Source organism: Myotis myotis, unplaced genomic scaffold (genome assembly GCF_014108235.1).
Source record: "Myotis myotis isolate mMyoMyo1 unplaced genomic scaffold, mMyoMyo1.p scaffold_m19_p_24, whole genome shotgun sequence".
Lineage (NCBI taxonomy): Eukaryota > Metazoa > Chordata > Mammalia > Chiroptera > Vespertilionidae > Myotis > Myotis myotis.
In genome coordinates, this window is record NW_023416329.1 from 4,263,419 (window position 1) to 4,291,000 (window position 27,582).

Below are 27,582 nucleotides of genomic sequence, written 5' to 3' on the forward strand. Positions count from 1 at the left end.
AACCTGTGGACCCCGCCCTGGGGGTCACGGACATGCACACAGGTGGGCAGCCGAGGGTGAGTTAGCCCTTTAGGTTTCCTTCTGGTGATCTGGGCACTCAACCACAGCCTTCTCTCTCATTTCCTCTCTTCCTTAATCTCTCTCTCCCCCCCCCCTTGCTCTCTCTCCCTCTCCCTCTCTCTCTTTCTCCCCCCCCTCCCTCTCTCTCTCTCCCCCCTCTCTTCCTCTCTCTCTCTCTCTCTCTCTCTCTCTCTCTCTCTCTCTCTCACACACACACACACACACACACACACACACACACACACCATTCTGCAGACAGTTGATGTTGGAACCCGCCCATCACCCCAGTGGGAAGTGCGTGGAAGGAGCCCTTGAACAAGGAACCCTACACCGTAGCAGCACAGTGGACAGGCCCCGGCAGTGGGGGTTTGAGAAGCAGCGTTAGGGCTCAGGATAATGGAAGCCCCATCACGGGCCCACGGAGGCAGTGGCTTTCCCTTTTCCTTTTAAGGAAATATGAAATATTGCTACTCTATCACAGGGCCTGTTACAGCAGTTTGAAAATAGAAGTAAATGAACAAAGCAAACACTGATACCTTTACTGATGTTTCTTTACCAAGCGCATCATTTGTGAGGCATCTTTATCTTCATAATAGAAGGATAATTAACATCACTAATTACCTAATTAAGTCCATTAAGCATCCACCAACAGTGCCTGTGAAGCTGACATCATGTTCCACTGTCAACAAATGCTTCTGATTTCTTAGGAAGTAATTAAAATGTAAATTAGCATGCGATTATAGGCACAGGGGAAGTTTCGAATCAGATATTCATTTCAAAACCGCTTGGAGCGACTTCGCTGGGGTGCTTGCTTTGGGCGAAGCAGCCTTTTCGCGATGGGACGCATGTCGAGGCTGCTGTGGCATCGCGGCCACGTTCGCACCACGTGCCGTGGCATGGGTAGCTGATGCGTCTGCTCCCTGCTTCCTGCTTTTGTTCTGATTTGGTCATTTTACTTAATATGTTCACTTATGTTTGTGTCCTTGTGTTAAAAATATCACAACTGATATTTATTTCTGAAAACTTTCTGTAACTTAAATTCTCTAGTTGTGTTTACCCTTTACAGACTTTTAGGGCAAATCTTTTATCGTACCCTCTCTGTCAGTTAGGTTTGGAGAGGGATCAGTGGCCTTCTGAGCACAGGTGACTGGCGCGGGCAGGAGAGAGGCTGCAAGGATCAAACGGGGCCCTGCAAGCTCACGCTCCCCATGCCTCAGGGCGCCCCTCAGCTTCTGACGAAACTCTGCCTGGAATGAGCAGGTTGTAGTGCAAACACAGCGACCTCCTCAGGGCGGAATCCTTCCCGAAACCTCACGTTTGCTGGACGGGACACTTCCAAGATGGTAGCCACCAGCCTGAAGCCCCGAGGTTACCCTTTAAACAGCCCTCGCTGGACCCGGATGCCCACCTCCCACTGGAGCTGGGTTTGTGCTGAGCACTCATGGGCGCGATGCCCACCTCTGCCGTCTGGTGGCACAGACACTGGGCGGGGTGAGCCTGCGCGTCACCTGTTCCGTGAGGAGGAAGCTCTCGCTCATGACCCTGAACCGCACGACCTCTGCTTGAACGAGTTTCCAGGGATGGAGTGGGTGGTGCCGACCCACGCCCACCGGCTTCATGTGAACAAGGTTTCAGCAGAAGGCAGAGAGAGGACAACAGCCTGGGAGACCGTCCCTTGTGCCCTTGAAGGTCAGTGTGGAGGCCCGGCATGGAGAGGCCCTGACCCACGGACTGCTCCCCGCTGTGGGCATGGGCCGAGGGCTGCTCCCCGGGCTGGGCAGGGGCAGGCAGCTTGGCACCATGCCTGGTGGGGGATGCCAGGCTGCTGGGCAGCGGCGAGCGGCGGCCTCCTGGGAGGACACTGGCCTGTGCAGGCCCCACGAGTGACGGCAGTTTACGGGGTGGACCCTCCTGCTTCTGGGGGAGCTCTGCTCACAGGCAGTGAGCGGCGGGGTCTGTACCCCTGGAAGAAGGGCCCTCGCTCTCCTTCGTCTCAGAGGGGCCTGTTTCCAGTTCATGCGCAGGACCGGGCGGGTGAGCAGGCACCGGACCTGCCAAGGACCCGCTGCGAACCGGGGATGGCCCCTCCCCGGCCGCGAGCACCTGCCTACGGAGCCGATGGAGCCGATGGAACTTTCTCTACCAGAATTTTCCTCTTAGAGGTTTCTTTTAAAAACCTACCTCAAAATGCGGTCTACTCTGTCATCATGACAAGAATGCCAGGTCCGCGAGTAAAGGAATGATCAACACCTCGGCGCTCGCGTGGCCCCTCACACTCCTCGCCCGTCGCTGGTACAGAGGCCCGGCCTGCCCCAGGCTCTGCCCCCTGAGAGAAGCCACCACCCTGAGGGCACTCTTTTGAGCGCTTGGCCCCACAGAAAGTGAGGCTAAAGTTGTATTTCCTTTAGCAGCAAGACATAGCTCGAACCCTTCCAGGGCAGGTGCCCAGTGAAGCGAGTTCCATGCAGCAAAGCGGCATTCTGGGCGCGAGGTCACACCACTGCCCACCGAAAGCCACCTTGAATCTAAACCATGTTTTGCAAAGTCCTTAGGGATAGATGCTCAGCTCCTTTTCCAAAGACTTCCCCCAACAGAAATGCCTAGTCTGAAAAGGGCAGCGAGACTTCTCTTCTCCTCCTGCCAGTACTTCCTGCCTGTCTTCTGTGCCTGCACCAGTGTGCTGTGTGCCTGTGTCCTACCTGACGGCTGTCGCTGGGACACACAGGGTAACCTCAGCTCACGTCTGCCGCTCACCCACTGTATTTCAGTGGGTGAAATGTGGAAATACTGCATCCTATGCAATTCAACAATGAACGATAAGACTATAGAAATGAGCAACAGCACAGGTCCTCACGGTCAGGAGTCCTTGTAGTCTGGGTATTTGCCCCTCGAATTAGGTGACATCTAAAGAGACTCACAGTAGAAGGGGGTTCTGAAAAAATGTACATCAGTCAAGATTTTGTGAATGAAAACAGATCAGTCTTGGGTTGAATCCTTTTGAAAACGGGATATAGTCCTTCACTTTAAAGGCTAATGATACCCTGGAATCTCTTCTGAGGTTCAGATGTTTGTATATTGGGTTGCTTAATGTGAGGTAACCTGCATTCTAAAAGCTAGCCTGTGATTAGGGGAAGGTATCATCCCCCCAGGGAATGCTTTAAAATCTATGTGTATATGTAGGTATATGTGTATATATATGTATACACATATACACATATACATACATATATATATATATATATATATATATATATATATATATATATATATGAATGAGACTTATGGATGGGAAACATTTTTTGTTTATTTCTCTAAACTTGAATACTTAAAACTTAAACCTTCATCAATGCAAAAACGCTTTAGAGTTCACAGACGAAACGTTGCCAACGAAATAAAGAATAAAGCGGCAGATGGCCGAGGAGTGGAGACTCAGCCGGGGCCTCCTGAGGCGCTGCTGCCATTCACAGCCCGCCAGGCCCCACTCGGCTCAGCCGCCAGCACTGCCACGTGAGTTAGTGAGTTACAGCGCGCTCTCGCCCTGGGACCCATCTATTAGGAGAAACAATTTTGGTTAATTAAAAAATTCTTTCAAAGTCTCCGAACAGAAAGTTCTGAAGTTTGCTTGGCGTTGCTGTGGGTGGGGGTTGCTGCAAACGTGACTCTTTGTCCTCACAGAAGGGAGAGACTGGCTGTGGAGGAGCCGAGGGGAGGCCGGTCCTTGCTGCTGGCTGATTTACTAGCGAAGTTGGGAGTGATGAGGGAGCGGCTGAGGTCCTCGGCGAAGCGGTGCTTGAAGGAGTGTGTGTGTCGGGGAGGCTGCGGCAGTGGCTCTGCTGGGACTCTGTGCCGGGACTCCCGTTGGGGTGGGGCTCTCGGTCCTCTCTGGGAAGTGCGTGTGAGCAGGCCCCGCGCAGGTCAAGGCCCGAGGGTGGGAGTGAGTCTGTGCATTGAGAAGTGAGAGAGGCTTGTATGGCTGGAGTGCAGAGGACAAGTGGCCCGGCAGGAGGGGCTGAGCCAGTTGCCAGCTTGGGCCAAGTTCTCTAGGGGATCAGAGAGCAGGTCTATGACTCCACCTGCATCTGCATCTGAGCTCTCACCTACATGGAGGCATCACACCCGTTTCTGCTTCGAACAGTCCCTCCTCAACCTTCCACACCCATTCACTGATTTCCCACCATATCCCAGCCCTTGGGGGAAGAGCAGGGGATATGGACAAGGAAAGTCATCATCCCTGGCCGGCCAGGCCCACCTTCCAGGCTGGCGACACAGTTAGTGTGACCAGAGGTGTAGCGACCAAAAGGTGCCCAGACAAGAGCAGGCCTGTTGTGCCTCTTGGAGGGGTTTGGGCTGAGACAAAGAGGAGGAGGAGGAGGAGGAGGAGGAGGAGGAGGAGGAGGAGGAGGAGGAGGAGGAGGAGGAGGAGGAAGAAGAGGTGGAAGAGGGGGAAGAGGAGAAGGAGCAGGGGGAAGGGTGTAAGGCAAGTTGGTGATGGGACAGGGATAGGTGTGGCCTCTGCCTCTGGGCTGCTGGCTAGATTGCAGCCTGTGAAGACTACAGTCGCGCATCTGCAGGGCCCTGTACACTGAGAACACAGGCCTCTGACAGCGGCCTGTCCCCCCAGCCCAGTCATGCCCTGTGTCCCCCCCAGCCGGGCCGTGCCCTGTGCGGCTGCAGAGCTGTGCTGCCATGGGAACATGAGTCTCTTATTTATCTCCCGGGGAGTGGGTTTTCAAGGTCCTGGGGGGCACACTGTGGGCTGATCCCCCTCCAGCCCCCAGGGCCAGCACAGGGCCTAGACTGGAGGGGGCGCTGGGGCCTGGGAGCTGAAGGAGACAGAGAAGAAAAACTGAGGCCTGTTTTCCCTCCCAGAGGCCACATCTGTGAGCCCCGCCTGAGGGGGAGGGAGGGCTGGTGCTGGTTAGGTGCCTGTGACCACGGGGAGCCCCGCCGTGGGACTTCCTGGGTCCCGGGCAGCCGCAGTGCCAGGAGCGCAGGTGTGTGCAGTTGGGGGTGGGGTGTGGGGTGGGGGCAGGCTGTGGCCAGTGCCCTCGGGGAACTCGCGGCGTGGACCCAGGCTGCCGCCAGCCCTGTCCTGTCCCGAGGGCTGGCTGCGGGGTCTGCTCTAGGTGGGCGGCGGCAGGTGGTCACTGCCCAAGTGGCCTTGTCCCGCCACGAAGCCTGAGGACGTGCTCCCGTGACCTCTGGTCCCTTTCCCTCTGCGGTGTCCACGGCTCAGCCGCGCTGTCTGCAGCGAGGGCGCTGAGCTGGTGCTGAGCTGCTGTAACCGAGGCCCCAGGCCGGGACTTCACAGCCACTGTTCTCACAGCCCTGGGGCCGGACACCGAGCCCATGCTGGTGGGTGTGTCCCCCGAGGCCTGCCCCGGGGTGCAGCCAGTGCTCCTGTCCGCAGCCCCCCCGTCCCCCCTTCTCTAAGGAAGAGCCCACTGCAGGGCCTGCTGCAGGGACACCTCTTTAAAAGGGGCCCACTCCAAGGGCTTCCGTCACACCCCGAGGTGCTGTCAGTTAGGCCTCAACACGGACGTTTTGGAGAAAACGATTTAGTCCGTAAACGCACCTCAGTATCAGTAGGTGTTTGGGGAGATGGTCCATGGATTTCCAACCTTTGGGATAGATCCTCACACTTACCTCCCACCCAGACCCCTTCCCACGCCTCAGTGTCTCACTTTCCTGCTCCCCCTGCCCTTCCCACCCTCCCCCACCCGTTGCCTGTGGAGGCTGTGCCTCTAGGAGCCTCCCCTGTGAGGACAAGGGGAGCAGCCAGCAAGAGGAGACGGGGCTGAGTTGAGGGAAGGGCGGTGTGGTGCTCCCCACCTGTCAGGGCCTGAGGGAGGCCCCGGCCAGGCCGAGACCCGGGCAGGCGAGCGGGAGGATCCTGGGAGGCCTGTGCCTGCAGTTCTGAAGCTCTTGTCCCTGGCTACACCGAACTGTTGTTTTTCCAGGAGTCATCCCTCAAGTACTCATGACAATTGAATTTAATCAAAGCATCACAGTTCAACAAAGACAAATTAGAAACCTCCGTACATCTTAGAAATTAATCTGTGAGTGAATTTAACAGGAGATGAATTGCCCTGGGTGGTCGGGTCCCTCCTCACCCACTCTGAGCCCGCTGTTGTCATTATTGCTGGAAATATGATTATTACTCTGCTATCGCTTGACATTTATTAAGAATCCAGAGGCTATGTCTCTGCAGCAGAGAAAAGTGCCATTATCTGGGTCCTGGGAGAAAAAATCACTTCCTGGCCCGGGTCATAGAATAGATGCCCTCGGAGGCCCCTGGACCGTGCCCGCGGCCGGGAGCGAGAGGCACAACATGGAGCTGGGGAGGTAACTGCCTGTTGACTGCTTTGCAACAAGGAAAATCCTGAATTGCAGGTGGCTTTCACTGTGGCAGTGGCCGTGAGAACCTGCCCAGCCCCTGACCCTCGTCCTTCGCAGACCTGGAGGAGCTGTTGACAGACCCTAATGGGCCTTGTTCATCCTGACCGCCAGGAATGTTTTACTCTGGGCAGAGAAAGGCCAGCTGCAGAGACTTGGCTCAGAGGAGGGAGGAGGCTCTGTGAGCTTCATTTCAGTATCTCAAACTCTATTGCTTCCTCCATTTGCCAGGCCCTGGGCGACAGAGGTGGGCAGTGTCTTCCAGGAGCTCATTCCAGGCGCAGGCGGTGGGGAGCCCAGCTTCTGTGATGCAGCCGCTGCCCCTGCTGGGTTAGGCTGCGCAGCGGGAGCTGGGAGGGTGCTGGAGGGAGCAGACAGCAATGCAGTTACAAAGCGCTCACAGATATGAGTCCCTCTGTTGCTCTCTGCCCCCGGCAACATAGCACGCTTACTCAACACCCCCCCCTCCCCCCGGCCCGCCAGTGGAGGAGAGGTGACCGACGCGTGACGGGGTGACCAGTGAGAGTGATCAGTGGGAACATGTGACACACGGGGGGCCCGTCTCCGCATCTGAGTTTACTTCAGCTGCGATGAATGAGAGATCACCCGGGTTCAATTCGAACAAGTCACTTGTTTCTTTGGTCAAAGAAAGTTCAATGTTAAAGGAACTAGACTTGTCACTAAAGTCAGACGGACAGCGTGGCTGTTGCCTTTCCTTTGTGAAATTATTAGTGAATATAGGAACTTTAAAAATTGTGAAGAAGACTGCCGATACTGAGGTCATGTAATATGAGGTTACCTTTTAAAATATATTCATAAAATGGAAATCAAGTTGTCAATAATGTTCTTAAAATTCCCTTAACTATTCATCAAAAATGATGCCATTCGTGGTTTCGTGAATTCTCTACCAGCCTCTGCACATTCCTCAGGCAGCGTGCCCACCTGGGGTCAATTACTATTTAAGTGTCTGGTGACACGGTTGGCTTGTGCAATTTGGGGAAACAAGATTTACTAAAAATTATTTGTCTTTGAACATGAGAATTACACTCTGTGCAATGAGTTGTCCGCACCCAAAAGAAACATAGGACTGTGTCCAACCGAGAGAGTGGGGACTCCCATCCCCCATGGGGTTCATGATGGGGCTTCGGTGAAAGGGTTGTGAGAAACCCATTGTATTTTTCAATGTGCTTTTTATTTCCAAATACCTTTTATATACTTTTCACATTTTATTCACTATGCCATATACTCCTCACTCAATTTCCCCTTGTTAACATCTCATGTTACATAACATGGTGCATTTGTCAAAGCTGAGAAGTGATGTTAATTAGGGTATTGCTAGCAACTAAACTCCAGACTTTACTTTGTTCAGTTTTCCTACTGACCAGTCCAGACACCGTCCGCATGGCATTTAGTTACCACATCCCCTTAGCTTCTTCACTCGTGGCAACTGCGCACTTTCCTTGTTTCTTCATGGCCTTGACGGTCTTGAGAGATGCTGGTCTCTGAGGTGTGTTTCATAGAATACGCCTCTACTTGGGTTGGTTTAATATTTTCCCTCATCATCAGCCTGGGGTTATGGGTTTTCCGGAAGACATTCCACAGAGAAGTGCCCTTCTCGTCACATATCAGCTAAGGGCTGTAGAGCACCATGTGACGCTGCCCAGTGATGTCAGCCTTCAGTGCCTGGTCATGTGGCGCCTGCCGGTCTCCCCACTGGGAAGCTACTGTTTTCCCTCTCCACACTTGATCCTTCGGAAGCCAGGCATTAAGTCCGCCCACCCTTAGTGGGGTAAGCAATTGAGTTCTGCCTCCTGGGGGGTAGGTATGTACCTCCACTCTTTGAAGTTCTCTGTGAGGAAGGTTTGTCTCTTCCCCCCCCTAAATTTATTTGTTCAGTGTTATTTATATCAGTAGGGACTCATCTATAGGTGTACATTGGGCTATAATTCATTAAGCCTGTAATTTGTCTTGTTGTTCAAATAGTTCCAGCACTTTTCTCATGGTATTTCATTCATCTCATACTTGCTTTCACTTTAGTGCTCTTGATCTTTTTTCACTGATCACACATATAAATCCATTTCCACTACAACACTTTCTAACATATTTTATGTGGAAGTTAGGTTATGCTGCAGTAACAGATACCCCCAAATCTCATTGGCCTAAAATGGCAAAGATTTGTCTCTCCCTTGTGCTACCGGTGCAGCGTGGGCTGCGGGGAGCCTGCGGGAGTCTCAGCCTCCCTCAGCAGCACTGGCTCACGGAGCAGCCATCGCCTGGACACCGAGTGCTGCCATCGCAGTCAGAAAGGAGCGCAGCCAGCTGCTCAGGGGCCCTGCAGCGCCCGCACACGGATCCGGGCCTCGCCTCGCTGCAAGGCAGCAGGATGGGTGACCTCGGGAGGAGAGAGCTGGAAACGCTTGGCAGGCAGCACTCAGGACCAGCGCACTGCATCGTCTTTGTTGTTTTTCCATGCAAATCCATACAGACGTAACTGTTATTGTTGCCACCATACTGTTTTCTACCCTCCTTCAAAAAATCTTGGTCCGTCATAAACTTGGTATCGTATCTGAATAGTTTTGACACCGAGGCTTTAGTGATGGCTGTGTGGGTTGTGAGCAGCGACATCTGGCCAGAGTGGCGGAAGGAAGCTGAAATGCAGCTTCGTTCCATGATTCAAGCCCTCCGGTCAGGCCCAGGACAGTTACAAAGGTTCTGTGTGGGCAAGTGGTGGCCCTTGCGACGGCCTTGGTGACCACATGCGCTTTATGAGGCGGAAGCACCCCTCCTGTGTTGAATTTGAACCACTTCACCTTGAGCTGCTATAAATAAGATGGTGGGAAATGTTGCCCAGGGAATCCCTGGGCTTATATCTTAGGTGCCCTTGGAATAAATTACTAGCAGTGAAATGGAGAGTAGGAGGGTTAAAATGAGGTTGGGAAGGTGTCAGCACATGGCAGGTCAGTGCATGCGAAGCCGTGACATTTCTCACTGCTGAGCTCCCTCCAGGCCTGGCGCATGCAGCGCGTGGCTGGGCAAGGCCTGCGACTGTCATCTTGGCTCCAAGTTTCTGAGCAGGGTCTGAGGGGCTGCCTTCAGATGCTGGCCTTTCTCATTGTTGTGAGGCCACACAACTGTGGACACAAGACTAATGAGGCTTTAAACAAACAAGTGTAATGACTGTCATCAGTAGCCAGCAGGCGCTTCCTATGGGACAGCTTGGGCAGGAGGGTCACGGCAGCTGGCCAACCCAGGGTGTCTCTAGCACGGTGGGCACCACCAGCTTGAGGTCAGCTCACTTAAAGGTGACCCTCCAGATGGGATGTGCCCATTCCCATTCCAAAGTCTGATCTGTGCCCTCTAGCCAAGCCCTTCCTGGGAGGCGCTGGGAGAGCCGAGCACAGCTCTTTAATCTAGCTCTGCATGCCCTCAAGTCTCCAGATGGCCTTCGTGGGCCCTTTGTTCTACTTCACAGGCTCTAAACTCTTTCATGCACAGGCAGTTGCTAAGCAAAGGCTATTTAGCTCCAATAAGCCACACGGAGCTCTGTTCTGAACGTGTCCCTGATCAACAAGCCACATTCCCTGCCGCCCAGGCAGAGCCTCTGCCCTTGAACAGACCTGAATTGCCCTCCTCCTGTCTCCACACCCTGAGAGGGACCAGTTTCTGGGGCACAAAAGGCCTCAAAGGCCAATGGGAAAGTAGCGTGTGCCAAGCACCGAGATGTGCAGGGTGGAAATGCAAGTCGGGGAGACGCACCTGGGAACAGCGTCCTAGAGCTCATTTCCTGTATTGTTGGAGTCATTTCTCCTTGGCCAGTTCCTCCTTCCATCCTCCTAATCCACTGTCCCAAACCTTCAGCATTCTGCTCCAGGCCCCTGCTTAGCTCTCCGGGGAGGCAGACCCTTACCCCGCCTCCACCCGGAGCTAGGAGCCACCAGGTGTGACCCGCCTCGCTTCCCAGGGTCCCGCTTGCACATGCGTCCGCAGCTGCACATCCTCAGGTCCTTCCCTAGAGCCTAGAGCATGCGGGGCCTCCCTTTCCCCAGCTCAGGTCAGCCCCTGCGTGGGCTGCTGACCCCATCCTTACCTCTCCTCCCAGAGAACCTGCACCATCACGACACTTCTCTTTCCTTCGCTTTCAACCTGCTGGCGTCTACTGCCACCTCCCCGGGCCTCGCCGTCCACTTGAGTCATAGCCTCCCTCTCACCTGTCAGCTCTGCCCCCAGAGCCGTCTTCCTTCTTCAGAGTTGAGTTTCTTGAACACATTGTCAGTACTCACTTTCTTATTTGTTTATTATAAACCTCACTTAAAGATTTGTTCTTATTGGTTTTAGAGAGTGGAAGGGAGAGAGAAACATCAATGTGAGAGAAACATTGATTGGTTGCCTCCCCTACACACCTGACTTGAGGGTCAAATCCACAACCGAGGTATGTGCCTGACCAGAAGCCAACCCTGCGTCTTGTTGGTGTATGGGATGATGCTCCAACCAACCGAGCCATCTGGCCAGGCTGGCTTCTTCCATTCTTACTGTTCTATTTTGAAAGACAATATGACTTTTCCCTGTGTGTTTTTGAATATTTTTCTTCATCTTTTGTTTTTGCAGTTTTACTATGATGGGATTATGTGTGGTTGTAAAAATATTTTTCTTGTATTATTTAGGTTTGTAGAATTTATCAAATCTATGGCTGATGGCTTTCATTTATTTCAGAAAATTCTCATTAAGTTTCCGTATTGCTCTACTGCCCTTTTGAGGCTCATGTTATATGCATTCTCCATATTATATATGTACCTAACTCTCTCTATCTTTTTAATATTTTCCATATTTTTATCTCATCATATTTTAGCAAGGGTATTTTTGCAACCTCATTTATCCTCTGTCCTGTTAAACTCACCCATAAAATTTCTTATTTTATTTAATTCATATGACAGGTTTATAATTTTCATTTGGTTATTTTTCAGAGATTCCATGTCTCTTGCAAAATTCTCCATATTTCACTTTGGACAATATTGCTTGCATTATGTTAAGGTCCATGTCTGACAAGTCTAATGTCTGGATACATGTTTATTTTTCTATTGATCATTTTGTGGGCACATCCAGTAATTCCTGCTTGACTGCTGAGCCTTTTGCATGAAGGTCTCTATTAGAAGCTCAGGTGCTGCACCGCATCCAAAGAGAACTTTCTCTGCCTTCTGGGATGCGCTTGCAGTAGGGCGATCGCTGGAAGCTGGGTTTCTGCTTTGGGAGCCTGGTCTGTTTCTGGTCTTCCTGGGTCCCGATGGTGCAGCCTTCCGAGATCCCACCTAAAGCCCGAGTCCTGCTGGTTTCTACAGGCTCAGGCTGTAGGAAGCGTTACTTATTTCTTAGCCTCTCAGCCCCACGCTGCTTACTCATGGGCAACTGCTTAAAGGGGAACACCAATGCAGAAAGCGGGGTTCCTTTTTCTTTACTGTGCTATTTTGGGGCTCTGGGCTCCTTATGTTCTGGGAGATGTGGTGAGCCTGAGCTCCTGTTTTCTCTCCTTAGCCCCCTGAGACTCCCAAAGGCGCTGTCAAGCTTCCCTGCTTCTCAGCCACCAATTTCTGCTTAGCTCCTCAGCCTCTTATGCATTTACAAACTTGGAATATCTCGAGGGTAAATAAAAAAGCACAGGTATTAGGCACTGAGACCATGTCAGTGAGGGTTCCCCTCCGATACCTTGCCCCCCGAAGTCTTGGCGCTCTTGGGAGCTCTCTGCAATCTTAAAGCAGAGCATTCAGACCCAGCTTTTCTGTGATTCTTGGGAGGAGGATTTGTCGGCTACAAGCTGGGAGTGGAAGTAACTCACAAACATGTGTGTGTGCGTGTGTGTGTGTGTGTGTGTGTGTGTGTGTGTGTGTGTGTGTGAGTGAGCTTAGGTGAAGACTTTACTCACGAGGTTATGATGGACGTGACCACAGATCCCAGGCCACCTCCTTTGGTGCTGGTCTGAGCAGAGAAGTTCTTACCTAACATCCGCTTTCACTAAGCTGTGGCTCGCTGTCTCTCTTCTCTAGGATTTTGTGTCGTGTATCGAAAACTACAGAAGAAAAGGACAAGAGCTCTATGCATCTTTATACAAAGATCACGTGCAGGTAAAACCAAAACAGTTCCTGCCTCTACACAGCGCCCGGAGCCCACCTCGAACCCCTGTAACAATCAGAAGGGCCTTTGGTTTAGGTTCTAGGCTGCCTGCGTCAGTGCTTGGTCAGGGACGGGTCAGCCCGGCTAATGGTGGGCTAAGGGTGCTGGGGATTTGCAGCCACAGTCTGAGCAGAGGAGGAGCTGGGGATGTGTCTGCACGGGTCCCCTCAGGATCCTCAGGCCCCTCTGCCGGGAGCGAGGGCACACTGCAAGCACAGCAGGCCCCGCTCACTCTCAGAGCACTTCCCTCTAAAGGAGAGAGATGCATCCGATAACTGCAGAAATAAACAGATCATTATAACACGATGAACAATAGACTTGGAAAACACAGGCACAAGGAGAGCTAATAACAGGGAAAAGGGTTTAATTTGGGCAGGCCTGGTTCTCAGGTCTGCCGCCCCCTTGGCTGCCATCTGAGCCTCAGGGTCCCCATCTTTAAGGTGGGCAGCCCTTCCTTTCTGGGAGGCGAGGGCCCTAGGGGCACGGAGGCAGAAGTCCCATGTGCAGGTTTGCATGGCTAAGAAGCTATGGTCAGTGGGTTTTGTTAACAAAATTAACAAGAAAATAATTGCTAATAATAGAACATAACGTATAGTGTTAGAACCTTACTAATTCCAGTCGTTACTTCGTACTTGCTCTGTCCCAAAGCCTGTGCCAGGCATAGAAAGGCTGAGCTTAAATGGCACTGCTCCAGCCAGAGGGTATTTACAAGTGAAGAGCGGGGCAAAGAGTCAAAGAGTGACTGCAAACAGGCAGTGAGGCCAGCACTGCCACGAGGGAGGAACAGTGGTGTAGGGCCATTAGGCGTATTGGGTTGGGTGAGGGGCCAAGGAACGGTGCAACAGTGGCACCCAAGGGCGGGGGAAAGAGGCTCTGGGCAATGTAATCCATGCTAGCTGGTCTACGTTCCTCCGCATAAGCTCGCCTGGGAGTCCACAGCGCGCCTGGGAGCCTCCAGGGGGTCAGGAGACGTGCAGCCTCCAGCCGCCAGGCTCGCTCACAAGTAACTGTTTGTCAGACGCAGCAGGGTTGGGAGAGGTCAAGGTCAGGTGGAAGGACAAGCTCAGCAGAGCCTCCAAGCACAGAAAGAAAGGATCCAGCCTCTTAGAAGGCGGCCTGGCTGGTTCTTAGCGGCAGGCCCGACTGGGGCTCAGAGCTGAGAAGATGGTACGGAGCTTTACTGCTGATTGATTTAGATCTGAGAAAATCCACATTCTAAGGCCAGTCACGAGGGGCTTTCCATGTGTTTGCGACAGACCATGTCCATGTTCAGGGGAGCGCGCTCATCCACTGCTCTGTTCCGCAGAGGCGGCGGTGCGGCGACGTCAAGGCCGCCAGAGCCTGGGCCCGGATCCAGGAGCAGCTTTTCGGGGAGCTGGGCTTGTGGGGCTCGGCAGCAGAAGCCACACCCTGTTCCCGGTGGGAGCTGGACTGGAGAGAAGGGCCTGCGCGCATGAGGAAGCGCCTCCGACGCTCGTCCCCCAGCGAGGCCCAGCATGCAGAAGGGCCCCAGGTAGGTCCCAGGCAGCAGGGCGCAGAGGCAGGCCATAGCTTCTCCGTCTGTCCGGTGTTGTTTTCATCGGGACTCCTGGGGTGCTTCTGAGAGCTCTGATGTGGGTAGGCAGGGGAGAAAACCTATGTGGGGAAAGGCAGGATGGCTCTGCGTCATTCTTGATGCAGTTTAACAGAAAAAAAGAATCGCTACCCCTCGCAGGTAGCGGAGGAGGGAAGCTGTGAGTGGGTGGATGCGTGGAGGAGTGGGTGAGTGGTGTAGATCGGCACCACCGACCCAGGCCACACTGATGTCCACAGAGTCCAGAGTTTGGAAAGAGCCGGCAATGGTCACTGTCAGCTCGCACAGGCGTTTGTTCCGGAGCAGGCGTGGCCAGCGCTGCTCTAGACATGGTTGTGCAAGCGCATCGCACAGCACCTTTACAGTGGGAATCCCTTGAATTGGCCATTTCTGCAAGCTCCAGCTGGTGACCCATTCAGTCCAAATGCATGGAAGCTCACTGAGCCCTAAGCAGTGGAGTCCAGCAGACTGCAGTGTGCTATACGAAAGCTTGAACTCATGTCCTTGAACTTACATTTTTGCCTTTTAAAGGCTGGGGAGCCAGTTGAATTGGTAGTGGAGTAGAAACATCTGTTACTAGATTTGTATTTCTTCACCGAACAATCCTGATTGGGATATTCTAAAAGCCAGCCTTCCAGACACTGGAACACAAGTCAGTGTTGAGTTTGTTTTCTAGTCTGTGACACAGAACCTCTTATCCACATTACATCCTTATAAAACTCAATGAAAAAATTATAATTCTTTTATTCAGTAGACACTGAATTTCTAATGGATTGCCAATAAACAGCCGGAGGCTTACAGTACTCTCCCTCAATGCATTCCTGAGGAAATGGAGGCAGGAGAAATAGGTGGCCCAGCCCGGCTGGCGTGGCTCAGTGGTTGAGTGTCATCCTATGAACCAGAAAGTCATGGTTAAATACCAGTCAGGGCACATGCACGGGTTGCGGGCTTGATCCCCAGTGTGGGGTGTGCAGGAGGCAGCCAGTCAATGATTCTCTGTCATCACTGATGTTTCTGTCTCCCTCTCCCCTTCTCCCTGAAATCAATAAACATACATTTTTAAAAAATCAGTAGCCCGCACAGCGGGCAGGTGACCAGCGAGGGCTGCCTGTGAAAGCAGGCGCTGGCCCGAGCCTCTCCGCGGGGCCTGCTCCCCAGGCCCGGGTGCTATGTAATCCCACTCTGGCATCATTTGGGTAATTACTGTAATTCTACTTAGTGGAAGCTTGTGGGTTTTCTCCCCTTTGACTCGGGAACGTTAATACTTGCTTTTTACTGTGGTCCTTTAGGATTCAGCGTTTTCTCTTGCGTCTGAGTCTTGAGTATGTGATTTATTTGAAGGGGTCACGTGCATGTCTATGTGTTTGTGAATATGTGGAATGGGGGGGTGCATATAGATAGTACCCAGGATTTAATTTCTTTTTCTCTGATTTTATTTCAGGAAAGCCAGGGCAGAAATGGTGGTATTTCTCAAACAAATGCTGAAAACGGAGGTATTCAGTTTATCAACTATTTTTCATTTTAAAATTAAACCAGCCATTGGTTTTATTTAGGGTCTTATTAGCGACATGGAATTGCTGTCTTGGGAAGAGACGCTGCGGTTCCGGAGCGGGCAGGCCGACTGTGCGTTACGTGCTCCTGGAACCGAGCGGGACCTGTCCCAGGCCCAGAGCGCCCGAGGGCAGACTTTATAGTAACGTGGCCACAGTAAACATTTCTTCAGGGAATCTATCTTGTCAACTTGCTGAATCAGGGAAACCTTAAAAGTGCCCCAGACAGTACAAATACATGTTCAGTGTGTGACCCGAAGCACAGGGGAGGAAAACAACAGACGTCTTAGTGTAAAAATGGTGAAATAGCAATGCTTCTTACCCTGACCTCTCTGGTTGTAAACATGACAGATAGAGTAGTCAGTGTTGCAGCCCCTGACCACGGGGCAGGTTGCAGGACCGTGTACTGTGGTGTCCTACCCACACACACCTTCCTGCTTGAAGGAGGCACTGTGGCTTCTCTGTGGTGCATCCCAGTTGCCAGCGTCGCTGCCCTGGCGCTTTGAGGCCCGTTGTTGAGTAAAATGGGCTGGTTGAGCACAAGCATTGCGACTCGGTGGCAGTTGCTCTGATAACTGAGACGGCTACTGAGGGACTGACAGACGGGAGTGGACAGCGGGGAGGTGCGGGACAAAGGGCAGACTCACTTCCTGGATGGGAGGGGCGAGATCGTAGAGTTTTCATCACGCTGCTCAAAATAGCGCACAATGTGAAACTGTATATTTCTGGAATTTTTTTATTTAATGTTTTTGGACCACATTTGACTATAGGTAACTGACACTGCAGCAAGTGGACCAAAGATAAGTGTAGTATTTCCCAAACAAAAAACATACTTTGAATATTTTAAGTTTATGCTTACTCTTTATTTGTATAATTTTCATGGAGGAAATTGAATGAGTCAACTTGCTAAAAATACAGGTTTGCTTCTCAGAGGTCATTTTGGCAAGAACACATTCACACACACACACACACACACACACACACACTATCTGGTTTTGTGGTTGCTCTCAGGCTGCCGTGGCTCAGACTCTCCCTGGCTGTGAGTGCACTGTGCCCCAGGCTGCAGCTAGTGTCAGACTGTAACCAAGTGACAGCTTCTTAGTGTTGATCATCTTGTCTCTGGGACCATGGTGTTGGGCTTCCTGCTGAGCTGGCTCTCTAGTTTGCAGTGTTGCCCGGAAGTGAGGATGCTGGGCTCGGATCAGGCTGATTTGGGGGGTCATAGGACTTAGGGTAACACTGCAATATCCGCTTGCTTCTCATCTCTCCACCCCAAGGCCCACACTCAAAGATCAGAGTGAGAACCTGCCGCGCCCTCCTCTGGAGGGTGGCTGCAGAGAGGGCAGGTGGAGGTGTGCTGACCTCACTGGGCTTCCGTCTGGTCTGCTGAGTCCCTGGTCCCTAGGCGCTCAGTCGGCCTGGTTCTCCTCCGTGCCTTCCCGCGTGCCTGTGACTGCACTGCGCTCTCCCTGCTGGGGAAGCCGGTATGGCTGCGCTGTGAGCAGCAGGCACTGCCATTCACCCTGAGGTGTGAGTCCCAGGCAGGGCAGAGGTCAAAGAGGTGAGCATCTTGGCATAAAGAAAATGGCTGCAGCCCCTGGACTGCAGGCAGGTGCGCATGACCGCTCCAGGCAGGTGGACACCAGGACAGGGTGGAGGAGTTGGATCTAGAAATCCACATGGGTGTGTGCTTAGCTGGCACCCAGTGGGCAGGCCCGGCGTGCAGCCTTAGGAAAGGAGCATGGCCGTGGCCATGGCCATCCACACATGCGACTGCAGCGCCCCAGCTTCATGGTAGTGCAGAACCAGTGAGTCGGAGAGGGCTCAGGGGATCCTGAGGCTCCACACAGTGGTGTCTTGTTTGCAGAGAACTCCCAGTGGAATGGGAAAGTGCTCGTGATATGATCTTGAGTGAAAAAAATATTAGAAAAGAAAAGCTACAAATGCAGTGTAATTCCTACTGTGTCAAAAATTACACAGATGTATGCCTACACATACATGTGCAGGAAAGGTACCAACTGTGAACAGTGAGGACGATCAGCCTAGAGTCGGCGCTGACTCTGGACGGAGGCACGGCTCGGCCTCGACCTGGGCCTGGGGTCTCGGCAGCCCTTTACCCTGCGCATAGCGCGGCCTCCCTCAGTTTCCCCATCGTCAGCTGCGGCTCCGCAGCCTCTCCCACCCGGGCAGCACCCGATGACAAGTGCCCCTGCACGTCCCCGCACAGAGAAGCGTTACTGAGCGGCAGCTGCCATTGTCAGTACTGACTCTGGGTACACATTTGTTTTATTTCTCACAGCTTCATGGTTTTCACAGATTTATCTTATAATTAGAAGATAGTGCTTCCATAATTAAAACAACAACAAACACTCTTTTCAAAGAGCGAACAAGGTGAAATTCAGATCCAACAAACTCTGGTGAGCAGCCCGGCCTGGGCCCCCTGGGGGGTCCACCTGAGGCGTCTGGCCACCCACAGCCTCAGGGTGTGTCCACTCGCAGCAGCAGCGAGGGACAGGCGGACCGCACACCGGTCACGTCGCCCCTGGCCCTGGCCGTTCCTCCCAGCGACTCAGGCCCCACGGCACCCCACCCCAGGTGACATCGGGTGGCTCGTGCCAACACTGTGTCCCTTTACACCACGGCAGGTGGGCTGACCCCCAGGGCGGCCGAGGGCGAGAGCGACGAGGTGGCGGCAGACTGCACCCGGCTGACCTTCTTCCCGTCCCTGCACGAAAGCCAGCACTCCGAGGACTTCCTAGAGCTGTGTCGGGAAAGACAGGTTATTCTACAGGAGCTTCTGGACCACGAGAAGGTAGGACGGCCCATCATGACTGTTCCCTCAGGACGATCAGACATGAGCAAGCAGGGCCCCCCTCACTCACAGGCACGTGGCCACTCCCTTCCCTCTGAGAATCCAAGGAGCGCGCTGCGAGCGTGTGTCCAGGGAGGTGTGCAAAGGGACCCGCACGCCTGCACCCACATGCCTTGAAGGTGTAAACCGCTGATGAACTGCTGAGTGAACGTGTTCTAACCTTTCTAATCCTGGGAGAGCAGTTTTCAGTGCAGAATTCTTGACCTTCGCGTCGTCCAGCACCTCGGCCCCGCCTGCAGCCTGACCCCCCGGGTGCATCCACATTGTGAGGGCCTGGGGGGGTCGGTGCTTGGACACCCCAGCCCTATGTCCGAGCTGTCCCAGCAGCGCCCGCCTCTCAGGCCCCGGGTGAGCACACTGGCACTGTGGGCCTCAGCAGGAGCTCCGGCCCCTGGAGCAGTGCCCAGGTGCGGGTGTGGTGGGCCTACTCGAGTGGCTCCCGGGGGCCAACACTGGAACACTGCCCGCTACCCTCCTATCTCTCAGGGTCCCTACCGGGTCCTCTCCCAGTTCTTTCCCTGGCTCTTCCCAGGAGAGCCTCTGAGGCTGGCCCGACGGCATGCACTTCCCAAGCCTGCGGGCTGGGCGGTGGGCAAGGTCTGGAGCATACGTCACAGCCAAGAGCGAGGCCCAACTCCAGGCTGTGGAGCAGGATGCCTGTGGCATTTGTGCTGGTCTCTGAGTCTTGCTTTGCTGACTGTCTCACCCAGTGGCATGTCTGTCAGAGGCCTTGTTGGGGGAGCAAGAGCCTGAAGCCCACAGGTGGCTGCTTTCCCAGCTCCCGGGGGGTGGGGGTGGGGGGATAGGAGGGTGGCTGACAGCGCCCGAGAGGCAGGACAGGACGAGGCAGAGGCTGTTCTCCCCGCCCCTGTCTTGTACGTGAACGTCAGTCTCTCTGGGTCTCCGTGCGGCACAGCAGGAAGCTGTCAGAGTGCGCACGGGCTGGTTGTGGTAGCGGAGCACCAGATGCAGACAGGCGGGCAGCACCAGCCGGCAGAGCAGGAGCCACCCTGGTCCCCCTTGGCAACGGCACCTGCGGAGGGGCTGGCTGGGCTGGGGGCTCAGCCCCTGAACGGGAGACCGAGCAGGGCAGGCCAGGGAGGCTATGCCATTGTCGCACGTGCTCTTTTCATGAGCTGTGTTCCTTCCTGTCGCCGGGCTTGCTTGTTGCCTCTGGTTTCCTGGGAATTTGTGGGGCAGATAGTTCCAATTCAGCCTGAATTCCTCCAGGACCAGCGGAACCAGACCACCAGCCACACCTGCTCCCTGAAGAAGGGGCATGGGGGTGGGGGCAGGTGGGCGATGCCACAGGCGGGCCGTGCACAGACCCAGCCCCCACCCCCTGCACCCCTTCAGGCCCGGTGCCGTTGGGGCTGTCGTCCTTGACTCATCAGTTTGTGTGGAAGATCAGAGAGGCTGCTCCTGTCCAGAACTGTGCCCGCGGGGGTCAGAGCTCAGTGGCTGCTGCTGCTGCTGTCACTGTGGCGGTTACTCCTCTTTTAATGGTCCCTTCGGACTGGTTCTCCCCCTCCAAGAAGGGGCGTGGGTGGGAAACAAACCCTGGTACCTAGGCCATGGCCGAGGGAGTAGGAAATGCCTTCCAGTGCTCACAGAGGTGCTCTCATTCAAACTGTCCCAGCAGCTCTGGCTCCAGGAGGCAGGAACTGCGGGCGAGGGAGGCGCTGGGTGCGTGCTGCGCAGATGAGGGGGTGGAGGGTCTGCCTGGGCCTGCTGTCCTTCGGAGATGTTCATGATGAGACAGTGGGTCAGAGTGGAGCCCATGAGAGGCCTGATCTGCTGGCCTGGGCCCCTCTAGGAGTTCTGCGCCCCCTACATAATGCCACATTGTGTGGAAAAGAGGGAAGTTGCTGGGCTTGGGGCCTGGAGTGACAGGTGGTGACACCGAGGAGGCCTGAATGTAAAACCCTGAGGGAGGGAGGAGCACAGGGAGGTAGCATCCAGAGCTCAAGAGCATCACTGGTCCAGAGGAGTGAGTCAGGTCTAGACTAGACAACTCCCTGTGGCGCGGCCGGGCTGGCTGTGGCACAGGGGCCTCTGTGACCGGGCCCCAGACAGCTCCCGGCCAGCTCCTCGCAGCCCGGTGCCCGCCTGCTGGCTGAGCCTGTCTGGTGTGCCCGTCCACAGTGCCCTGCTCCCTCCACCACCTCCCCGCAAGGTGCAGGCCTCTATTTACGTCTGAGCCTGCCTGCAGTTGCTTCCAGCAGGCCAGGCTTGGCTTCAGCCCTGTCTGTCTTCTATAACGTAAGCATGACGTGCTCTACCCAGCAGGAGACACAGCTATGTCAGGAGGCCACATGCCGGGCACCAGCTGGGGGAGCAGAGGGGTGGTAGGGGTCGGGGGGGGGTAGGCCATCTGCTTGCAGCTGTAACCGGGGCTGCTGTCACGGCCTGGGGACCCTGGCTCAGGGAGGCAAGCACTGGGTGGAAGCCTTTTTGAGAGCAGCTGGGACTTGGCTTGGCAAAGGCTGGCTACCATGGCAACTCTCCCACCACCAGCACCAGGCAGGCAGACGCCCGCGATCAGTGCAGGGCAGCTTGGCATAGGCTGAGTGCTCACACAGATTCGGGCATCATCCAGCTGGGTATCACGTCATTGGCAACCTTGGCAGCTGGTCCCCTGGAGCCCTTGCTGTGTGCTTGTCATTCAGCGTCTCTCCTAGTGTCACCGTGGCCCTGTGCCGGGCTTTGTCAGTTCCATTTCAAAGATGCAAAACGGGGCCCTGGGGGCTGCTAACTGGAATTGCTAGGCTCCAGCTCAGGCCTGTCTCTCTCTAAGTCCATGTGACTTCACTCTCCACCGGCTCCCAGCACCCTGCCTTGGGCAAGTTGTGTAAACTCTCGGCACCCTGGCCTTCAGCACCCTCCCAGGCTGGAAGCTCCCTGTAAGACCTCTCTGGTTAGTGGTGGCCAGTCGGGCAGGCCTCTAGGTCCCTCACACAAGGGGTCTCTGCCTGGCAGAGAGCATGCCCAGCACACGCCAACCTGCTCTCCTGGGCGTGCCTGAGAGGACAGGAGCTGGAAGCAGAGGAAGGAAGGACTGTGGCACTGAGCCTGACCATGAATGTGCTCAAAGACACGGAAGGCCCGTGCATGCAGGTGTGTGTGCGTGTAGGGAGCTGCTCCTGCATTTTCTGGCCGACACTCTCTGCTCCTGTGGAGACAGTTTGTAGCAAGTGTTGGGCGCGAGCTGGGAACACCCTAATGCGGATTCTTCAGAAACCTGTGGCGGTGCTTTTTCTAAGGGCAGCTTGTCCAGAGAGTGTGTGTGGCGGGTATGTGCCCAGCTCAGAACCCGGAGCACCTGCCTTCCCAGGGTCGCCACTGAGGTGGCCAGGCCGCCCTGCAGGGAGATCCTGGCCCCTCCTCTCAGCATCTCAGCAACACACACATCTATCGCCTTCGCTGGACACAGCTCAGGGGGTTCCAGAGCACACCCTCCTTCCAGGCTTCTGGATGGCCCTTCCCCCGCCCCTGCACCCAGGCCTTGGGCAGCAGCAGGCCTGAGCTCAGGGTGGCAGCAGCTCGCTCGTTTCTCTATGTGAACATTGGCGCTGTGGTCGCCTCCAGCAATACCTGGGACAGTAATTGTTTTGGGCTGCCTCTGTGTCATTGATTAATGATTCCCAGAGCCACAAACACGTTTCTCCGCAAACAGCTCCATTTGCCGTGAAGGGTGGTTGATTCCGTGCATGTTAATTGTGCGCCCCAGTCGCCACTGTGCTGCTGGGAGGGTCCCGTGCCCTCCATGACTGCTCCGGGAAGCGAGGCTCAGGCCCGACCGCAGGGTGGTTTTCGCTACTCCTGTCCTCTTCAGTTACATTTAAAACGGAACGTTCGCATTTTTATGCGAGCTCAGGGTGCGGTCTTGGCCTGGCCGGGGTGGAAAGGAACGGCTCACAGGGAGAGCCCTCTGCTCCGGGCGGACGCAGAGAGCAGCGGCCAGCTCGGCTCGGGATTTTCACAGAGGAGTCTGTTGGCGAAGAAGTGCCTTAACCTTCCCATGTTTGAACTTCCCGTCTCGGGAGCCCATGGCGGACTTTCTAGAATGTGGAGCTGACGTGTCAGCCCTCCTCAACACCTTCAGAGATGCTCTTTGGCATATTTGGCAGATTTTGTGCACAGCCACTCCTGGGGGGCTGGCCACTCCCTGGACGTGCCTCCCTCACCCTTAATTATACACACACACACACACACACACACACACACACACACACGCCCCTCAGACCTGGTACTCTAAAGAAACAGAACTACCTGCACTCTGCAAACACGTTCAGCTGGCTCTAGACTTTATGCCTGGGAATGCTCCCCCATGTTTTTATCTTTTTAACCCCTTACCCAGCCTGGAGGTCCCCTCCCTGGGAACCACTTTTCTGATGTCACCTCTGTCACCCTCATCAGGGCCGAGCACTCTGCTCTGCCCCGCAGAGCGCCGGCAGCTGCCTGCTGTGCTGGGCCGGGACGTCTGCGCTCCATCTCCCCTGTTGGAGGCCCCCATTCCCCCTTTGCCCCCGTGTGCCTAGGAGTGTGTGGGCACACAATGCGCATTCAGCGCGCACGTTCAGTGACTGCACACCACCTGGAGGAGGTCTGAGAGAGGCTTCCTGAGGTGAGACCTCACCTTTCAGAGCCTCCTGGTGCCCATGGCCAGTGTCTCAGGTACTGTCTCCAGGTGGCCTGCACCGGAGTCGCCGGGGCTGCCTGCTAAAGTGCAGATGCCAGGCCACCCTGCACCGCTGGCGGGAACCTCTGGGATGCAGCCGGGGCACAGGAGCGTAGGCACGCGTCCAGGTGGTCTCACATGTACCAGCCAGAGTGAGGGTCCAAGGCCCGCAAGCCCCGGCTTCCCAATAGGCAGGGCTGCCCCAGCGAGAACCATCCATTTGAACCACCAGCAGCAGGTCCTGCTTCATGCAGCCCATGCTGGCCCTGCGCGGGGAGCAGCCCCCGAACTCGCAGCGCGCTCACTGTCCTCTGGGGCCGGCCCCTCTGTCCACGGCCTCCGCGTGGCAGGGCTGGCGGCGCCCGCAGCCCGGTCCGTGCGCATTGGGCGTATTCTGTGGAGGCGGCGCAGGAGGGCGGCCGGGTCCGTGCACATTGGACGTATTCTGTGGAGGCGGCGCAGGAGGGCGGCCGGGTCCGTGCACATTGGGCGTATTCTGTGGAGGCGGCACCCGCGGCCGGGTCCGTGCACATTGGGCATATTCTGTGGAGGCGGCGCAGGAGGGCGGCAGGGCTTAGCTGCGGCGTCTGCCTGAGAGCTGAGCCGTGCGGAGATCCACACGCTGCCTTTCTTCTCAGATTTGCCAAATCGGCATTCACGAAAACCGTTCCTCTGTAACGTTTTACCCTTTTCTTCGATTGCTACTGTGCCTGAATGCTTCATCTCCAAGTGACCGAGGCGTGAGGAGTGGATCCAGACTCCACAGGCAGCCCACGTAACTCACTCACATCTGTTCTCTCCTTTGTGAGCCCCGCCTTCTCCTCAGCCAGCTGTGCTTTCCTGAAAACCGGGCAGGTCCTCCCACCTGCCAGGTCACCGGGCGTGCGGACGACACTGGCAGGCAGAGGCGTAGGTAGGCGCAGGATACACGCGGGCGGGCTAACGCATTCTCGGCAGTAGACTCTGCATAGATATCTGAAGGTGGACACGTCAGCTCTGTTCTGGGCCCCTCACGTGGCAGCTCTGAACCTGGTTCCCACCTGGAAATCAGGGCCTGCACTCACTGCAGATTCGGAGCGTGGGGAAGGGCCTGGCACACCTGCGAGAACCTCCCGCTCACCAACGGGCCGGCCGGGGGCCTGGCTCCGGGAGGACCTGCTGCGTGGCCTCCAGGACCGGCCCAGTACAGGCTGCCCTCTGCCTTCAGCTCTGATTTCCCCACCACCTGTCCCTGTCGCACAGGCCCAGGGTGGGCACAGCTCAGCCATTTCCTAGTCGGGAGTGACGATGTCTCATTAGCCCACCTCAAAGAAATTCCACTTATGAAGCAGAAGTTCCCGTCTTTCTAAAGCGATCGATAGACACGTGGTGTGAGAGACTTCTTAATCATGAGTCACGCGGGGCGGAGCCCTCCCTGGGTGGACTGAAGTGGGAGAGCGGGTAGCAGTTCACTTGGGTTCGTTGTCCAGGTTTAAATGCTGTATTTTTCTAGCAGAATCGATTTTTAAGCTATTAACCCAGCTCTCACTAGACATTTTCCTTGCGGTTTGGTTTTTCTCATTGTTACTGTCTCCCCGACAGGAAGCACCTGGAGACCATGGCGATGCTGCCCACAGAGGTTGGGCGAAGGCGGGCACCGTGGGGAGGGAGAGGGTTTAGCCGTGCACAGGCCAGGGCTGGTGCCACCGTTCCACGTGTCACACGTGAACCTGAAAAAAAGGGTAAAGCCTGGTGTAGCCCTCCTAACAGTACCGGCGAGAGCGTACCTGGTGGGCCTGTGGGAAGGCATCTGGCAATAGTTCCCAGAGTTTAAAATGCTGTCCCTGGGCCCACAGTCCTACTTGTAGGAATTTAACCCACAGGTTTACTTGTGTGCAAAGTGACATTGTGCTGATGGTCACTGCGGCAGCCTCTGTAATGACAGAACATTAGAAAACAGCCCAAAGGAAGAGGGGATTGCGCCACGACCTCGGAGTGCAGCGCGCCCATTCATAAGGCGGGACAGCCCCACGAGCGACTTGGAGGGTCCCTAAGGAGGACTGCTAAAGGGAAGGCAGAGCGGAACAGCAAGAAGAGCAATACGCTGCGCGGGTACAACGGGGCCATGTGAAAAGCGTACCTATGATTTCACAGAAGCTCCTCGGAAGAGTATCCGTGGGAGGGGTAAGCCTCCCCTCTGCCCTCCTAGCGGAGTGTCCGGCTGGCCTGAGGGTGGAGCTGACAGACATAGCTTAACAGGAAAAGCACACACAGTTGATTTCACGTGTGCACGTAGCCGTCGCAGGAACACGGAGCCTCCGGGGGCGTAGGCGTCGGTGTGTGCACACGGGGTGGAACAGAGCACCCTGTGGGGAGGAGCGGAAGCAGGTGGGCAGCTGGAGGAAGACGGGGTGAGTCTGTTGGGACAGATCTCTCAGCCTGGACTCCGCACTCCTTTCCCTCGACTCATATGGGGCTGCACTGCTTGCTCCCAGGAAGCCATGGCGAGGCCAGGTGCCCTGCTGTGCCTGCTGCTTTTCAGGTGTCTTTAATGGAAAGCAAAGCTGTGCCAAGGTGCGTATTTTGGGTGCGCATGTGTGGTCCCTTCTGTACAGCCACACCGCAGTGGGGGTGGCCTCTGGACAAGCTGCCAGGGGGCTGGTGGCTCCACTCGCTGCCTCGGGCCCCGAGGAGACATGATCCCCAAGCCTTCCTGGTTTGGGTTTGGTTTGGTTTCCCACAGCTTATCTAGTAGAAGTTCCTGTCATTTCTATTTCTCCTTGTTTTGATTCAACCACTCTCCCCTCCCTTCCCTCCCCTCTGGCATCCCGTCAAAACCGTCATCCCTCCACAGGACCGCTGAAGTGCCCACAGGACTGGTGACCCTCCTTCCACTCTTGGCTCTTTCCAATCTATCCTCCCTCCAGCAGCCAGTGGCATCTTTCAGAGATGACCCCTCTTCGGCTTTCTATTGAAACCAAAATGAAGCTCAGTGGGCCTACCAGCCTCAAGGCCCCATGACCCGAGCACCCCACTTTCCAGCTTTGTGTCAGCCATACTGCTCTCTTTTCTCCCTCCCTGTCTCAGCTCCGAATGGAATGCTCCCTTTCCCTGAAATGTGTTCTCCCAGCTTGTCCACGCTGTCCATGCCCGTCCTCCAATTCCCAGCTTTTCTAAAACATGCCCCAAGTTCTCGCTGCCTTATCACCAGGCACCCTGGTTCCCCCTCTCAGCATCCATCACAATTCGTAATCATTTATTGATTGTCATGTTTGTGTGCCAGCCATCTTCCCCTACTGGACCGAAGTCCCGTGAGAGTAGGGTTCTTGCTTATCGTGTCCCTCCCTCTATCCCCACGCTTGGCTCAGAGCCTGGCAGGTAGTAGGTGCTGAGTCCATAGCTGTTGAGTTGATAAACGTCTGGATGGATGAGTGAAGCTGTAAATGAGTCCGTGTTGAAGTGGCTCTGAAGGAGGGTTGAGGGCCAGGTCCATGGAGGCAGGAGAGGCGGAGAGCCAGCTGTCCCCAGCAGGCTTATTACAGGAACCGAGACCCTGGGCTTGTCCTCAGGAGAAATAGTTCAGGAATGGCTTGTCCTGGACAGTAGTGGGATGAGCCCGTGGTGACCCTTGGCCCTCACGGACCAAGCGCATTGGACAGAAGCCAGATAGCTCCGCAGGGCCTGTTCTCTCCTGGTCCTCCTCCCTGCTCCCCAAGGTGAGCAGGAAACGTGGCTCCAGTCTTTGGTGAGATTCGTGTCTCTGGACCTCTTCTAAATTTGATTTTACAAATTAGAGTAGAACCTCCCTCGCCCAGTTGTAAAAATTATATCGGTTCCTGTGTAAAAGGGTTACAGTGGCCATCTGGTCAGAAGTAAAAATAAAAACAAAGTGAGCTCCTCTTTTGTGTAACTGGAATCGGCACAGAATTACCCTGAGGAAATGCTGGGCTGGCCTTATTCTTGGTCCATTTGGGCTCTCATCATCTGGAATTTACTTATCCCCTCACTGACTTCTTTGGAAATATATTCCATGGAAGGACCCGCTAAGTCCCTCCTTGGTGTAGGACTCTGGGTCACACCAAGCCATTGTCCAGGTCTGGAAAGCCAACCCTGAGCCCGGAAGCTTGTTGGCAGCGAGGGTCCAGACTGGGCAGGGAAGAGGTGGTCTCAGTGGAGGCTCAGCTGCTTCCACAGGTGCTTGAGCTCTGGATGTCCTCCCGCCTGGGCCCTGGTGGCCAGTTCCACCCTGGCTGGCCAGTTGCTGGGCACAGACTGCCCCGGGGAAGGGAGGCAACCTTTGGCTGGTGCT

At 55.1% G+C, this 27,582-nt stretch overlaps 1 protein-coding gene across 3 annotated transcripts in view; it reads left to right on the forward strand.

Annotated features, from left to right (window-relative positions):
• The window catches only part of WDFY4 (WDFY family member 4), a 249,179-nt gene that overhangs the window by 153,653 nt on the left and 67,944 nt on the right, over nucleotides 1-27,582 (forward strand). For all 3 annotated transcript variants that reach the window (XM_036355974.1, XM_036355976.1, XM_036355975.1), the window contains exons 40-43: nucleotides 12,492-12,569; nucleotides 13,925-14,131; nucleotides 15,633-15,684; nucleotides 18,387-18,553. In XM_036355974.1, the coding sequence (XP_036211867.1) occupies nucleotides 12,492-12,569; nucleotides 13,925-14,131; nucleotides 15,633-15,684; nucleotides 18,387-18,553 (504 nt within the window). The remainder of the gene's footprint in view (nucleotides 1-12,491; nucleotides 12,570-13,924; nucleotides 14,132-15,632; nucleotides 15,685-18,386; nucleotides 18,554-27,582) is intronic.